Source organism: Bemisia tabaci, chromosome 1, assembly GCF_918797505.1.
Source record: "Bemisia tabaci chromosome 1, PGI_BMITA_v3".
Classification (NCBI taxonomy): Eukaryota; Metazoa; Arthropoda; class Insecta; order Hemiptera; family Aleyrodidae; genus Bemisia; species Bemisia tabaci.
In genome coordinates this window covers 73633626-73651310 of record NC_092793.1, presented here as the reverse complement: position 1 = coordinate 73651310, position 17685 = coordinate 73633626, and the positions used below count along the sequence as shown (strand labels likewise).

Below are 17685 nucleotides of genomic sequence, written 5' to 3'. Positions count from 1 at the left end.
GGTTTACTCGGATAGGAATTAACTTTTAAGTGCAGCAATTACCTCCTTTCTCGGTGATGAGTCCACAGCCGACTCGAATATGACGATCCAAACGCTGTTTTTGTCGAACAATAACACACCGACAGACGTTTTAATTTCCATATGGATCGCCATTTTTCAACCCCCTCGCAATGCGCTCCCTTTCAGCCCTTTACCGACTCGAGGACTCTTAAAGAGTAATCGCGATCGGGCCCTATACTGCCGTGCTAAGGAAAAACCCCGTATGAACATTCGAGAGTTGCCAAATTTCCTTCGATAAAATGTTTATTTTTGAAGAAAGCTATGGATATTTTTCCTTGGAATTTTCAGGAAATATAGGTGAAATTGCAAACGAAATTATCTGAAAAATTGGAGGGAAAACGTTCACAAATTTTCTCGAAAATTTCTGATTTATTAAAAGAAATTTGGCAACGCCTAAAGGCTCAAACGGCGTTCTTCCTTAGCACGGCAGTATACGGATTGTTCTTTCACGAATGTTGTTCGGCCCGCGCAAGACTGCTGTATAAACCAGATTTACTAGATTGTGCGATGAAATTTACAGACTTCACGTTGAATTACAAGGAGACAAGCCCTAATTTTTGACTAAGAAGCAACATGACAACTATGCTACACCCTCCTGATTCGATGAAGCTACGTGAGAATTTAAAAGTTGTCTGGCATTATTTTGATCGAATGGACGGTGAAATTCTTTCTTTCTTCAGGAGGTAAATTTGGGGCTCTAGATTTATTTTCTAGGAGCCACGCTAATTAGGGACATGTATCTAGCTAACTGGGAAGCTCAGTTTTTGTTTGGATGAACACGAATAAGAATGGCAAAATTCATCAATTTGATGTTATCTGATTCCGTTAACAACATCGTACCTTGTCAATTTTTTTTTTTTTTTTTTTTTTTTTTTTTTTTTTTTTTTTTTTTTTGCCTACTTATTTCAAAGGGCGAGTCAGTTCTGAAAATTGGATTCAGGCGATTGTTGACTTTTTAACGACTGCGCGATCTCGTCAAAAGATCAAATTTCTTTAAAGCATGTTTGATGGATTATAGATCTTTGCATAGCTAGGTTTATTTTGTACGTTCTCAGCGTTGGACACATGACTAGGACTTAAGGTTTGTTTCAAAAAAAAAAAAAAAAAAAATTATCATTATTGCCTCCAAAAAGTGTCTTGCAATCCATTTAGACAGGAAAAAAACTTGAAAAAGAACCTTGTTCAAAAAAATATGATGTAGTTTCTACAGTCATGCCAAAGAGAGAAGTTCCTTTCTTTTTTACTTTTGAAAATACACCAAAAAGAATAATAAAACGAGGAAGAAAGCTCTTACGCAGCTCACAGCTCGTTACTTTCAAGCAAAATAAAACCAGAAGGTCTATTTCTTGTTTTACTTTCAATTTTCTGCACACCGCATCGATGATTATCAACATTTAGAAGTTCACTGTGCCTTTAAGTTTTATATAAAAAAAAGAGATTAAGGAGTCGTTAAAACTTTCCTCTATCTAAAGGATACTTTTACGTTCTTCCACTTTGCGAAAGTTTATCAAACAACAAGCCTGAAAGCTGTAAGCTTTACAGTATAAATTTTTCAGAAGATCGAATGCTGATGGCTTTATTAAAACAAATACCATGGCACAATGAGCTTTATCACCAGAAAGTAATTGAATAATGATCCATTCTATTGATTTATTTTGAGGGGTATTGATAGAATTAACCGTACAATGATGGTACTCTAATAGTCAGAATGTTAGAAAATTTTCAGCTCAAAACTGATTAAAATCTACTTGATCGCATTTTCATACCCACATTTATAATATTTGCTTTCAAAAAGTAATATTAAAATTACGCTCCAGAATAAACGTAAATGAAAGGAAAGCTGTACACTATTACAACTCGTAAATTAACTTAGTAGATTAATCCGTCCATACAAATATGTCGTCTTACTATAGATTGTATTGCCGGGTTGGTCCCTGTAATTTATATTGATAAACACATAAAATAAGGAAATTATGTATTTCCCCTCAGTAAAAACACTAGTAGAACACTAAATCATTTCGAGGCGAGTTTGATCTTGACATCTTTGAAAGCCTAAAAAAATTGGCACCACTACGAAGAAATGAACGTGCCACGGAGAGATAAAGGAATATACGTAGCAATCGACTGATCAGGGAATGCAACTATTTGAACTGAGTGACAATGCGGTGCTGCCTACTTCACTGTTTGAAGGCGTTTTCTCACGATCGGCAAATCGCAAACCCCGGACGCCTCCTATAAATTCAGTCTCTCTCATTTTATTAGGAGACTGGTTAATAATGCTCGGGTGAACTTACTCAAAGAGGAGGGTCCAAGGGCGAACTTTTCTTTGCAGTCGCCGTAGTAGAGGACGGTGGGAAGGGGTCGTTTTTGGGCGGTGCAGGCTCGGCGGACCATCTCGCACTCGCTCGGATAGGTGACCAGGTCCGAAGCGCAGACTGGCTCGTTGGCTGCCGACCCGTTTCCGCCGCACGCTGCGAGGGCCTTCTCATCACATCCCTCCGCCTCAGCCCCCGACACCGCTACCCCTGTCTTCGAAGCACCTGAAAAATAAAAATGCCACTGTTGAATTCACAAGCACATCCAGCGGGGCTTGTGAACTTCACAGTGGCATTTTATTTTATCCGGTGCTTCGCATTCCGTTCATTCCCTGAGTCTTTTTCAATGCCTCCTTCCTTTCATATCATCTCCTTCAACCTTATATAACCATACCCCACCACCCCCCAACCCCCACCAACCCAACCACCCCCACCAACCAACACCCCCCCCCCCCCCCCCCCCCCCCCCCCCCCCCCCCCCCCCCCACCCCTAATTGTTGAAATTTCGTATTTGTCGGGTAGAAGTGGATGACGTAGATTAAAAAACGGAGCGTGATTGGTCGGCTATGTCTTATCACTGCTTTGTCGTGCCAATGTAGGGTGGAACTCACGACAAGCTAACGGCACCTCTTAAGTTTCCGACAGTAAGTCGTCCGTTCCACCTGACAAAGGTACGATACAGCAGCGATAAGACGTAACCGACCAATCACGCTCCGCCTTTTATCCTAAATCATCTATGTCTATCCGACAAACACAAAATTTCAACAATCAGGCTAGCGGGCAGGATGCAGATTTTCGATCGAAAGGGAGGTCCGGGGGGCCTCCTCCAAAAGCTGCAATAAAAACCCTTTTTAGATGCAAATTGAGGCATTTTCAGACAGATTAGAGAAGAGAAGAAAAGGGTGGAATTTGGCATTTTCAAGGACACAAGGTGAGCAGTTTTATGGCCCTTCCAAAATTTTATAATTGAACTGATGAACTTATATATCATCGAAAATTAGCATAACTCTACTAGTATCAATTTTTCAAGCTTTCTTATAAAGTTTTTCCATTTGTTGCGACTGAAAAACAGAAATGTTTTGAGGGCCATTCAAAGTCAGAAAGAAATTAGAATTAGAGTTAAAATGAACTAACTGAGAAGAATAAAGCAGGGCAGAGAGCGTTATGCGAACTATCTGCGGTCTGATTATTAAAATTGATAGACAAAGTGATAGATAAAAAGACTTAGGGAGTTTGGAGCGATCCCAATGGAAATGGGTCGTTTTTACAGACTACGGGGAAAATGATGGACCAAGTATATATGGTCTCTTATCGGTTGCCTTTCGTTAGTCTATTACTTATCTACATTGTCCAGTGCAACCACTTGTTTCTAACAATAGGATTGCTCCATGTTCCCTTATTCTTCTTTAATTATAGCCTTGTCTATCAATTTCAATGATCAGACCGCAGACAGTTGCATTGGAGCCGCTTTGCTGGGGTCCTATTGATAGACTGATACCGGTTATTCTTGCGGGCTGATTGTTGAAATTGATAGACAAAACTATAGGCAAAGAAGACAAAAAGGATCTGAAAGGATCCTATTAATGAAAGCGGGTGGTTGCAATAAGGAAGATAATAGACTAACGGACGGAGCCCACGAGAGACCCTATAATTAGTCCATCATTTCTTCCACAGTCTATGGGAGCCAAACATTTCAACCAATAGGATCGCTCCATATTCCCTATGTCTTCTTCGTCTATCGCTTTGTCTATCTATTTCATCGGCCAGCCCGCTGGCTTTGATTTCCCTTTAACAGTGAGAGAAACACTGACATAGCACCATTCTAACATCATATTAATTACAGGCTCGGGTCATGTTTCGGTGGGTATTTTCTCTAAAAAGGAGAGTTTCTATATTACAATTCGGCAACTGGACTTGGGACAAAAATATCGAGAGGTTATTTCTGCAACTGCAAGACTCCCGGAACGAAAATGTCGATGAGTCCAGCCGGGCGTGAAAGGGGCGAATTTAAGAATGAGAAGTCATAAGATCTCGGCTCCTGATTTATTCTCCTATTACTCAGTCACGGATCTGGATCTTAAGAACCTTAATTCTTTCCGACTAATCTCATGAAGCGCCCTTATTTTTTTCCTCTAAAAGAGATTAAACGCGGGAATTTTTCACGCCAGCGCGCCCGGGCAATTTGTCTCGTCGCCTTTAATTTATATTTTATCATTCTTGTCATCTGCGCGACGCGAGCTCTTATTTGGCTTTAAAATTAAAATCCCTGCCGGGAAAAATGATACGACACTCAGCGATCCCCGCCCCTCCGCCGGCAATGGAAGCGTTATCGAATTTGCACAAAAAGCATTCTTTGCGAGGTGTAAAGAAACTCGCTCAAATTGGCCATCGGTTCTAAAGTCCCTCACAGAGACAGGGATCTTACAGGGCATCAATAGACTCGGCGGAGAAAAATTCCCTTACTTTCTCAGGGTTTCTCTGACTAAAATTCTGGGAATTCTCTGATTTTTCACATTAACAACTTGTACGTGCACAATCGTAAGTGAAAATTTTTTGGCATTAATTTCATTGCAAATGATAGAAACATATGAACCTTTTTTCCCCCCCTAGATATTAATCATTCCACTAACCACAATTTAATGGTGAAACTACCAAACCACGTATCTCGGTTTACGACGTTGCAGACTTCCTGCCGCGCTTGATTTTTTAAACAAAGAACTACTCAACTCCCATTCTTTAATACTTCTGTGATTTTTCCTCTCTGATGTGCGAGGCAAAAACTGAGAAAATCTAAAGAGGAAATGTTGATTAATCCTCCTTTTAAAAAAATAAAACAGGTTCGGAGATTTTTAAACACTGCAAACGAGATACAAGGTTTGGGAGTTTCACCGTCGAATTGCGATTTATTCCTCAATGAAATTTGTTCCTCAACTCACTATTCAGGGTTTAACTCGTGCAGAGCATTTAAACCTCGAACCAAGCTGAGACTCGGTTTGATTGTATGGACAGCGCTTATGTATTTGCAGGTTTCATGTTTCAAAATCTTTCAAATTTCCAGTCATTCTCAAAAATTCCTCGACGTTCTCCTGGTTTCCCTGATCTAATGAAAATATCTGGCGATTCCTGCTTTGCCATATTGTTGTACCCTGCAGACACACGTACTGCACTCGATCTGGGATGCATAGAAAAAACTCGCCTGGCAAAGTTCTCAACCCAACATTTACCAGTCATCATTTTTGTCCGATCGTACTTTCAACGACCGCTCATCCGTGATCATTAAGCAGAAAGTAGCATTGGACTCCGAACTTATCTTCTGTCTCGCTCGATCATAGAATGCTCAGAGGGCTGATTATTGAAATTGATAGACAAAGTGATAGAAAAAGAGGACAAAATGAAAATGGAGCGATCCTACTGGTGGAGGTGAACAAGGGAGGTGTGTAAAAGACTAACTAACGGCAACCGGTGAGGGACCTTGTAATTTTCCCCCTTAATCTATGACAGCCACTCGTTTTAACCAATGGGATCGTTCCAATATAGCATTACCTTCTTCGTTCATTAATTTGTCTATATATTTCAATAAGTGAAAAAATTAAACACTAAGAAGTGGCCCGAACTGTATGTAACGAGGTGGAGAAATGGTGCTGGGTCCACACCATTTCGCGGGGAAACAAGGCCAAGAGATTCCAAAAATTAAAATTAGAGTCAAAATTAAATTTTTTTAACTCTAATGCGCACCAGTACAAAACTGAGGGGGGAGAGTGTTCCGCTCAGGCAGTTTGCATTGGAATATTAAGTTGGAGTCACGCCGAGAGATCTATACCGGTTTGGGCCTTATTATTAATAAGTGATGTATTTCAATAAGTGTTAGTGCGGTTTCCCTAAAATATCTTGTTTCTACCCCTACGATAGCCATAGAGGGCTGAGGCAGTCAGAAATGAACCGTTGAATGTCTGTAAAATTTACTCGGCGAAAATTCGTCAACTCGCAGAGTAGCGCTGGCAAACATGCACATTATGCACGGAGCGGTGCGAGCCTCAGCCGCCTAGCATATCCCGCTATCGAACCACCTCGGCGACGCTATCAAAATATAAATATTATGCTTTTCTCGCACCTCCGACTCTGCATTGTCGAGCGCCATGTCTTCATCCCCCGCCAAACCTGGCTACCCTCGTGTGCTACCGCCCTTGTTATCGGGAGCCACCGCGGCGCGGGGTTGCAAAATCGCAAAATAGAGCACGGAATTTTACCGACTCGGAATGCGTCGAAAGACGGTCTTGGAAAAAACCGTGGTAAACTTACTACTTCTGGCTGAATTGGTGCTTCAAATGAGCTCCTATTTGGTGGATAAATAACCGATAACTGTCCTATTTTTATCATAAAGTGATAGTATGACTACTTCATTTTTTTACTCAACGAAGAGCACATTTGAAACATTAGTAATGTGGTGCTTTTAACCATAATTTTTTTCTCCGTGCAAATAGCGCTGATAGAATTTGAGAGATTCTTTCAGGAGACAACGTGAGTAGGTATAAGCTTTGCAATACTGCTCGGATCGTAAAAATTCATACATAGTCTGTGAAAAAAGAAAACTATCACACTTGCAAAAAGATTTGATGGAAAAATGATTAAAAGAGCCTATTAAGTACGTCCAAATTTAGAGCTCCGGAGACTATGAGAGAGATATTGATTAAGACAGCCGTCAAATTAAAGAGCTCTGGCGAATAAAGCCCGAAGAAGGCTCGACTTACAATCTATTTAAAATCTTTTAATAGGAGAAAACTAATTTGATCAAATAAAAGGTAGTGGCTATGTTGAACACGGCTCGTGCACCGGTGAAATGAAGTCGTTATCAAACATTCATCTTCGAATGGAGAGTGCAAGGAGCGAGAAGCAAACAGGGGATTGAAAGTTATGCTTGCGTTTAAAGTACGATACCTGCAGCGTTGCCACATTCATCGGCATTCTCATTAAAAATCTTTACTATGAGCTCTCCGACAGCTCGAATTTTCGTTTCCGATCTGAAAGACTCCTAAACATTCACAGCCGACGCCCTTCATTTCTCGCCTTTAAGAAAGCGACGATCCCACAATTTTCGACTTTTTGAATGATGGCCGCGAAGTGGCTCTCTAAGGTTAGGCCCACTGAGAGTTGTGCCTAAAGCGGCCGGGATGTGATACGAGCGATCTATTTTATTTTTGGGGAAAATACACTAGGGAATCATCGCGACTGGTGCGAATCTCTTGTTTGCGAAAATTGATTAAAAGAAAGCTCCAAGTTTGAGGCATTTAATTATCTCACTCGAAAGGCAAGCTGATGATATTCTGTTCTTACAATTAACTCAAAGTAAGGGGCTAAACTCTTGACTGCTACGCGAACCAACTCCATGAAGCGTTTCGCGCCTTCGGCGTTATACGTTATGCGTTACGCGTTAGGCGCTACTCTTGTGATTGTACATTATAGGATAAGGTTAAGAAGAAAGACATTTGACAATACAGTATCTTTATAGGGAGAGCCAGACCATCTGTGTGGTGATTTTTTAATGTTCGTTTAATGGCCTGATTGATGAAATTTATTCCCGCTCGACAATACAAAGAAATTCGGAACGTTACATAGCGCAAACAGGGCTATGTCTAAATTTAACTTGGCGACAAAGCCAGATATAGTTTCAATAATCAGACGGTTGGATGAGCTTTCCACACAAACATACACATCTCTTACGGCTATGTACAATAAAAGGGCGACTACATAATTTACACAACCTTCGATGAAAAATCATTTTATGGCGTCAGCTCTGCTCTTCTGGAGAAAATTTCCCTTCTCATGCATGCACCGCTTTGTTTTGGGGGAGGGGGTGGGTAAATTACGCTCCATGGTGAAATGCGCTCCAGATTTCACTCCAAGATATCTATCAATGCGGACTCTTTAGAGCCCATGCCAAATAAGTTTACGCACTTCTAGACTGCGAAGAAGATCGTCTGACGTTTTTTTATATGTTTTTTTTTTTTTTTTTTTTTTTTTTTTATTTGTAAATGCACATTTATAACGGCGAAAACAAATGTAAATGCAAGAAGCACGGTGTCGGATCTTCTGTCACAATCTGAAGTGCGTAAACTTATTTGGCGTGGACTCTACCAGTGGACTGATTATTGAAATTGACAGACTCAGCGATAGACAAAGAAGACATAGGAAGTATGGAGCGATCCTATTGGTTGTAATTGATGGTTCTTACACACTGAGGGGGAAATGATGGACTAACTGTCGGATCTCTTGTCGGTTACCTCCAGTTAGTCTATTTCCTATGCCTCATTTGTCCATTGCAACCACCTGCTTCCACCAATAGGATCCCACTATATCTATTTTGTTTCCTTTATCTGCAGCTCTGCCTATCAATTTCAGTAATCGGCCCACTGGTGGCCATTCTAGAGGTTACGTTAGGTTAGTTACTCTTCCTGCACAGGAAATCTGGCGTATGACAATGGCGCCTTTCAATGCCTAGACTTCAGAAACGAGTTCAACTTGGCAAGGCGGAAAAGCACTTGCACAGATTTCCTCGCATGACTGGTGAGTGCGCGGAACAAAGCGATTCCGATATTTAATCGCGGAAAAAGCCGTCTACTTATGAGTCGCCTCGTATCGCAACTCGTCTAGCGTGAAATGAGCCTTGAGTCACAGCCATCCCCTTCGGTCGGCTGCACATGTACCTATACTTGCTATTAGCATTACGTCACACGAGAGTGATTTATATCGATTTATTCTCATTGGTCGCACTGTAAGGGGTTAGGTCATAGTTGGTGTTATTGTTTAGGTCGAATTCGATTTAACGGAGAATTCCAAGGGTGATGTCACCACTATTATAATTGCTCTAATTACCGTCCTATCTCATTGTTACCGGTAATAGAAAAAATTATGGAGAAAGTGGTAATGAAGCAATTATCTCGTTTTGTTCGAGAAAATGACGTTATCGATAAAAAACAATATGGCTTTCAACGTGGTAAAAGTGCTGATATGCTGCTGGAAGACTTTGGCAATTTCGTTAATTCCAGTCTTAACAAAAAAATGCATGTTCTTCTACTATTCGCAGACTTTGAAAAAGCATTTGATGTCATTAATCATAAAACGTTAATACAAATTCTGGAAACTGTTGGCATCAGAGGGCAGGCGTTGGTTTTTTTCGAGAGCTATTTAAGAAACAGAAAAATGACGGTAAGGCTAGGCTCGTCCTTCAGTGTACTGGTCAGCTTGTTAAGTGGAGTGCCGCAGGGAAGTATCTTGGGGCCGCTTCTCTTCATTCTATATGTTAATAATATAAGCTCAAACTTCCAGTTTTCAAACCATTTTATGTTTGCAGATGATCTAAGTGTTGCAATGGCGCATGAGCAATTATGTGCGGCAAGAATAATGTTACAAAAAGATTTCAATGTTTTGCAAAAGTGGATTCATGACGTAGGAATATCTTTGAGTAGACAGAAAACAAAGTTAATGCACGTTCGAGCCAAAAACAAAAAAACTGAAAAATTGAGGATAGTGTTTCATGATCACGCTTGTTTACAATCAGGGAGTGAAGGCAGTTGTGATTGTAACGCTGTTGTTGAGCAAGTAGATTTTTATAAATACTTAGGGGTAATTATAGATACATTGTTCTCGTGGAATAAGCAGGGAGAATATTTGAATGGCAGATTAAGATCAGCGTTATTTGGCATTGCAACGGTTAAAAAATACCTCCCGGCCAACTTGCTAAGGGTGGTCTATTTCGCGTTATTTGACTCGCTGTTGCGTTATGGTTTAACGGCATGGGGTTTGGTGACCAGTAGAGTCCTAGAAAATATAAGAAAAGTACAAGATCGAGCAGTGAGAGTGGTAACAGGGAAAGACGTGACAGATCCAATGCAAAGAGAGGAAGGATATAAATTGTTGGGAGCCTACCCTGTGGATTTTCTGCTTAATTATAAATTAGTTGTGTTAAATTACGAGTCTTCTTTTTATTTTGATGAATTTGTTCCTCGAATTAGGCCAACGTCCTGCGCAAACTCACTTTTATTCAAGGTGCCAAGAACTAATAATAACTACGGAGACAGGACAATTCGGGTGCAGATACCATCGCTGTTAAATAATTTACCGGTTGTTTTTCGGGAATATCCAAAAATGAGCACTGCCATGGTTAAGAAGGAGCTAGAGAGAATTTTGGAAGAGTCTGAGTGGTTGGATGAGCATGGTAGGCAGTGTTTCGTTTTTGGATAATTTTCCACTCCTGTAGCACGCTTCTATATTTTATAATTGGGCTGCGTTTTGCAATTTGGAACTGTAAATTCTGGCTCATTTGAAAAAGCATTTATGTGCATAGGGAAACTTATGGCGCATACGTTGTTTTTAAACCGGGCCAGAATTTGCAGTTCCAAATTGCAAAATGCAGTCCAATTACTATGGACCAATTATTACTTATTATTAATGTTATATTATAATTACATCGTATTTTAAGATTTATCTATTAATGTATCTACTAATATCTATAATTTATATATTTATTCAGTGTTAATAAATGCCACATGTTGTGGCTACAATACTTGTCAAAAAATACCCCCCTTAAATTTTCACATTAATATAATATAGTTTATAAAAGATTATAGGGTAAGATTATAGTAGTATCTCGTATCTATTTCTCTATTAATTTATCTATTAATTAATCTTATATTATTATTATATTTATTTTATATTATTTATCTTTCCTTTGTTTCCTTTGTTCTTTCATTTCCTTTGTTATTTTATTCATCATGTTAATTGTGTTTTAAAATTTAGTAATTGTATTGTTTCAAATTCTTTATTAATTGTATTTAAGATATTTATATTCATGTATTCATTTTTTTTTTTTTTTTTTTTTTTTTTTTTTTTTTTTTTTTTTTTCTTTTTCTTTCATTCTTTTATTTTTTTTATATATATATATATAATTGCGTCTTTTTTCGGTTTTCATTTGGGTCTATTTCTGTTTTTAATTTAAGTCGATGTTCATGTTATTTATTTATTTATTTTATTTTTTTTTAATTTATTTATTTCTTCTTCCTTTTTTTTTTTTTTTTTTTTTTTTTTTTTTTTTTTTTTTTTTTTTTTTTCTCTCTTTTTTCTACATTTATTTGTTAAATTTACTTTAAGTCTGATCCGGCAGTTTAATTGGGCATCCCAATTTGCCGGGCAGAACAATGTTGTTTTTATTTTATGTTTGAATTTTTTGAATAAAAATATCTATCTATCTATCTATCTATTACTGCCGTGTTACCGAGGAGAGCCGCAAAAACCAAATATCTGGAATCAAGTTTACTTAAAAATTTGACTGATCTGATTTAAACGGATTTGGTGATTCTGCTAACAGCAAAATTGGATCGCATTTAGCAAAAAGGAATCAGCGCGATTACAGTGTTGTGAAAATGTTGCTTCTTCATAATTATCTAAAAATCTCCTAGAATAGCAAATACTTTTAGCTTCTCGCCAAAAAATTGTTCATTGTAAGGGAACATAACTGTGTAAATTTTAATACTGTATATGTATTGAGTATTTATAAAAGAAAAGAAGAAGTTGCACGATTTTGAAAACAATGTAATCGCGCTCGTTCCTTTTTGCTAAATGTGATCCAATTAACCTTATTCGTAAAAACACTGAGGGTTTTAAGAAAGAAATTCCTGCTGTTAAATGCAAATTGGCACGTATTATTGAGCCCCCAAGGCTTTGGTCGTCTAGCAGAAAATCGGAACGAGACCTGAACACCTGATCATAGTGCTGCAGTGTTACAAACACTGGCGCGTTAGGATGCGTTCACTCGGTTGGTATAAACTAACTATGGAGGTTTCGTTGGATTTTGCTGGTTGAAAATTCGAGACAAGAAACTGTTTCTACAATATTTCGTCCCAAAGGACTGTGACAACTACTAGTAATAATTCTTTGGATCTGACGAGAAATTGTTTCACGGTGATGCTTTGTTAAAATACACTTGCCGTGCATCATTGAATGATTAGAGTTTTTATCATACGGTAAAAAATGGAGTGGAAAGCCGGACGATGAAATTAACGGGGATATCAACAAACGATGAAAAGCGCTCGGAAAGAACTGACGCGTAAATGAAAAGCCCAGCTCATAGCTTAGTTGCCGAGCTGAGCATGGCGATTGACTTTTCAATACTAAAAGCGTCCTTTGAGAGAGGAACTCCGAAACCGAGTAGAACGCGTTTTAAAATGCGTATCTTTTCCGCAAATTAAAATGCTCCGGTTCATCGCCAAACCGGATGATGTCATCCAGCATCAATCAGAGGCGAACACAGACCTCTACGACTGCCGTCGAATATCTGTCGTTCTTGTTTATGGGGACAATAGAAAAGTCGAAACTACATCTTTAGAATTAAAATAATCATTTATGATACCAAATTCACATTGGAATACTTTCTATTTTAACGAAAATCAGTGGAGATAGCAACATGGCTGTCGCCATTCTGGCAAGTTTGAAACTCCTTGGAGTTTTCGTACTTTTCATAAGCAGGTTTCTCCGGTGTGTTGGCTCCAAAAATACACCGAAAAAAGAGTGAAGTTGATTTAACACTCTGGATGTAAAATAAGTATGTGAGAACTCACAAAATGCTAAATTACCCGCCACGGCAGTTAATTTTACATCTGGACATCGCTAAAGTAACTGCTGTAGCAGTTAATTCAGCATTTCGTAAATTCTCGCACACTTTTTTACATCCAGAATGTTGAATCAACTTCATTGTTTTTTCAGTGTATGTAATAAATCACCAAACAATCTTCTCACCTGGTAGGTACTTCCGGAATTATTATAAAAATGTGACCCATTCAAGTTACTAATCACAGAGAAAAAGAGCACGGGGTTGCTGGATGATAGAGGCATTTCCGATTACTTGTGGTAGTACCAGAGACAAGGTAGTACCCCAATAAATTAGGTTACCAACCCATCTTAAGTTGCGGTACTGCCCCAATTGAGTGGAAATGTCCCCATTATAAAACAAATGAACCACTAGACAAGGTACGAATTTAAGCAATCTGATACATGTTTCTTTACCAAAATTTCACGTAGAATACGATTCACCTAACGAAAATTACTGAAACCAACTCCTAACGAAGATACTAACGTTTTTATTTCACATTGGTTACGAGGAATTTGAACTGCCGGCTCACAAGAAACTCAGAGCTCTACGTGAGTCAAATCGCGCACTACAACGGTTTCAATAAGCTTCTCAGTCGAGTAATGTTCATTTCCCACCATGTGTTGTTCAAACTATAAGCAATTTGCTACAGCTGAGCCAAAGCGTCAAGATTGAGGTTGCCAGATTTTTATATCGCAGAAACTGTCATGCTAACGTTTAGCACACGATGTGAATCACGCAGAGCATTGGGTTTTCATGAGCGGGTGGTTTGAATGCACGCATCAAGAATCATTAAATATCTTCGTAAGGAGTTAATTTCGGTAATTTTCGTTATGCGTATCGTGTTCTACGTGCAATTTTGGTTAAGAAACATGTATCAGAATGCTGAAATTCGTACCTTGTCTAGTGGTCCATTGAGTGGAAATGTCCCCATTATAAAACAAATTGGCGTGGTACCACAATTTTAGGGGATAATCCCGACACTTTTTTTTCTGCGAACGGGTTGCAGTTAAATTTTTCAACAGCGCCGCCGGCGCGCGCGTGCGGAGGGAGAAAAAACTCGGGGGCCGGGAACGATGACAGGGACAAGTGGACTTACCGCAGTCGCCTTGGCTTGCCACGGTGACTAATTGACGTGATTTGCAAGACTCGAGCCTCAGTTCGCACTCGCTCCGGTACGTGGCCCCATCCGAGCCGCACACCGGCGATTCCTCCTGCAACAACACAAGGAAAAATGAGAAAAAATACCCCCGCTTAATCCCTCCCCGTCCCCTCGCAGCCCCTCCGTCAACCGACGACCCCGTGTTAATTTTTTAGATTCCCACTTTAACATTACTTTGTTCCGCCAGTCGGGTTACCGTTTGTCTTATTAATTGCTCCCTCCTCCCCCCCTCCACCACACCCCACCACCCCGCACCCCTACGATTCCCGCTAATCCAACTCGGATCGCGATGGATCCGATTCAACAGTGGAAAGCGAACCCTGAGATATTCCAGGTTGAAGTTAAAAGCCTATTATGCCATGCTCGGGAAAGACTTTGTATGAACATACACACGGTGTCAAATTTCCCTGGAGAAAGTATTTAATGGATCAATAGACAGGTTAAGTAGAGTCCCTTTATACTGAGAGTCAAGACAACACCCCTCGTGGAGTCACAAACGGGAATAAAGATTACAGAAATTGAACGTTTTTCATAATCTTTGATCGGCTCATTCTTAAATTCCTTTCTCCGTTCCTTCTTTCATTCCGTTTGTTCCTTGTCGAACCCGAAATTCCTCGGTCCATTCCAGATTATAATCTTTGCAATTGGTGAAAATGTAATCTTTATTCCCGTTTGTGACACTGTGAAGGCCTAAAATCCGGTTAACCAATCAGAAATGGATTCGCATTGTCTTGACTCTCAGTATAAAGGAACTCTAAGGTTAAGTTGATTCAATGGCCGCCATATTCTGTGTCGAGACGACATCCGTCATTCGCATCGAGTAGCTCCATGTCTTCAGCTACTTGCCCATGTTTAATTGAATTTTTAGCTGGAATTTCTATTCAGATGAGACAATGGAAGTTCACTGACAAAATTTGAAAGACAAATTCAAATTCTACTTTTGTTACGTTGTTCTAAAGGCAAGGTTTTTTTTTTTTTTTTTATATAGGAAAAATACCGCGTTCGAGTGCAGTTTTGATATTAGTATCGAATGTGATACGTTTCCTCTGAAAAAACACTGATTTTAATACGTTGAATTTCTTTGTCCAATTTATTTCATGAATTCTTTGGACTCGTGACAACAGAAGTGCGATCTCAAAATTCGAAAAGAAAATGACAAGTAGCTGAAATTGTGGAACGAATCGATGCGATATATCGCACTTTGCTCTGACACAAAAAATGGCGTCCTTCAAATGACCTTAAATATTTGAGCCCAACATAGAGCGGAGCGGCCGCGGCGCGGCGTGCTGCCAGCGCGATAAGCGCATTGGCGCCTACAAACCTAACAGGGATACTTCACGCATTGCGCAATGCGTGAAGTATCCCTGTTAGGTTTGTAGGCGCCAATGCGTTGAATTCGTTTTTTCGTGGGTGAATTCTTTAGTCTCATGACAACAGAATAGGGGTTTGTTCTTTTCCAATAATTGATCGAATATTTAAGAAGCGCATTGATGTCAAGAAAACAGGGCAAGTACATTATTAAGATTCGAGAGAGTAGCATTAGTACAACGCGACGTACAGAACGTGTTTTTGGCGGAGGGAGGGAATCCTTCCGCCTGGGGCGAGGGCAAACAAACCATTCAAACGGATGATACCACTATTTCGACTCGGTGGTAATGCGGTGTTGCCTACTTCACTGTTTGAAGGCCCTTTTTCGGATACCTGATCACACTCAATTGGGCTAAGCTTATCAGAAAGGAACCAACCCACATTTTTGAAAATATGAGTTAAGAATGTCTCTGAGTTTCACAAACCATTTTCTCCTGCCAAAACTGAAAGTTGAGAAAAAGACATTGGTTTGTAAAAAGAGAGATTAAAGTTTAATTTTTACATTATGCCTTGTGCAGCAATAAAACTTCAAACCTCTTTTTCACGGTTTCAACTTAATAAGGGTTGATTCCTTTCTGATGAACTCGGTCTAATTAGTATATTGCCTCTATCAGCATAGTAAATTAGTCAATGTATACTCCTCACTTTTTCTTCTTCTTTTTTTTCGCACTTTAGTCTCAAACGTTTAGCTAGAGTCGCATGAATACATATTATCGAGCAAATTCGCCATTTGCATACATATTACAGTGCAAATATTCAACGTCTTTACGGTAAGGAATTCTTGTAAAGATGTTCAACATAGACTTCGGTGTTTATCTTGGAAATTATATGAAGGACATAATCTATGAAATTGACACGAAGGAGTAGAAGATGAAACACTTCTAAAGGTTATCATATAGAGTATGAAGATTAGAGTTTTCGTTGTCTGAATTTACAACGTTGTTCAGAGAATAATGTTGCTAAGTGCCAAAAGATTAGAGCTTACCGGAGGACAAGATGGTGGACAGACACAATGAGCCTCCCCGTAACTATCGTTTTGACAAATTTCGTACGTTTCACACTTTTTGTTTTCGCAGCTATCTGTAATTTCCAAAAATAAACAATAATGAAATTAAAAAGACCATTTTGATACAGCAATCTTCATCTACATTGGGTCAAAATTGACAAAAAAAAATCGAGAGGATACACGGAAAAAAATCGTATGGATACATCAAACCGATAAGTTGTGTTGAGCTATGTTGTGTTGATTGGAGTAAACGAGTTGCATTTAATTGACACTACAAAGTAGGTTTAGGAGCCTTTGTGTTGGCGCAACAGAACATTGTGTCATTTCAACACAATTTTTCTTGAGTAAACACTGCTATTGTTGGCATGAATGAACACAATTTTTTGTAATAAAAGAACACTACTGATTGTCTCAAATTAAGAAAACGATTTTCTCGTATCAAGAAATCTTCATTATAATACAATTTCACAATAAAGTTTCTCAAATTCAGAGAACAATTATTCTGATCAAGAAATTGTCGCTTTAACTTGATACAATGCTGTGTATATCTTGGAGCAAACGAGGTGCCTTATAGCCAAAATTTGCTTTGGAGCCAGATAAATTCTATATACTAATACTATTTTATTCAAATATTTTGATTTATTTTATTTTCTTTACATTTATTTCAATCTACTTTATTTTATTTTATGTTATTTATTTCAATCTACTTTAGTTTATTTTATTTACGTATTTGTGTAAATCCACGTCATTTCGTTTTATTTGTTTATCTCTGCATGTTAATTCAGAATATGTATTCATTAATTTTTTATTTTATATTGTTTATTCATACTAGTTTATATCAAATATTTATTCATTTCAAAATCTTAAATTTCCATCACCTAACTCATTTCAACGATAATCATTCTACTAAAAAGTTTTCACTCTCGAATTAAAGTCCACTCTCTTGTGTGCAAACACGAAAATACTCCAATGATTGAATTTTTTATTACAATCTCCCTTCAGAAGTGCACAATCAAAATATTTTTTTAAAAAAAAGGCAGTATAACATTTATAAAACAAAAATCCTTGATAAAAATCTCTACATTTTTTGACGAAAAATTGAAAAAAAAGGAGAGAGAGAAAGTCAACCATAGAT

General features: G+C 38.6%; 1 protein-coding gene across 1 annotated transcript in view; it reads right to left on the bottom strand.

Moving 5' to 3' along the window:
- Positions 1 to 17685, bottom strand: part of LOC109033114 (agrin) — a 310568-nt gene that overhangs the window by 53117 nt on the left and 239766 nt on the right. Inside the window, exons 9-11 of the mRNA XM_072296169.1 lie at positions 16530 to 16624; positions 14114 to 14228; positions 2355 to 2600 (exon numbers count right to left, since the gene is read on the bottom strand). Coding sequence (XP_072152270.1) covers positions 2355 to 2600; positions 14114 to 14228; positions 16530 to 16624 — 456 coding nt within the window. The remainder of the gene's footprint in view (positions 1 to 2354; positions 2601 to 14113; positions 14229 to 16529; positions 16625 to 17685) is intronic.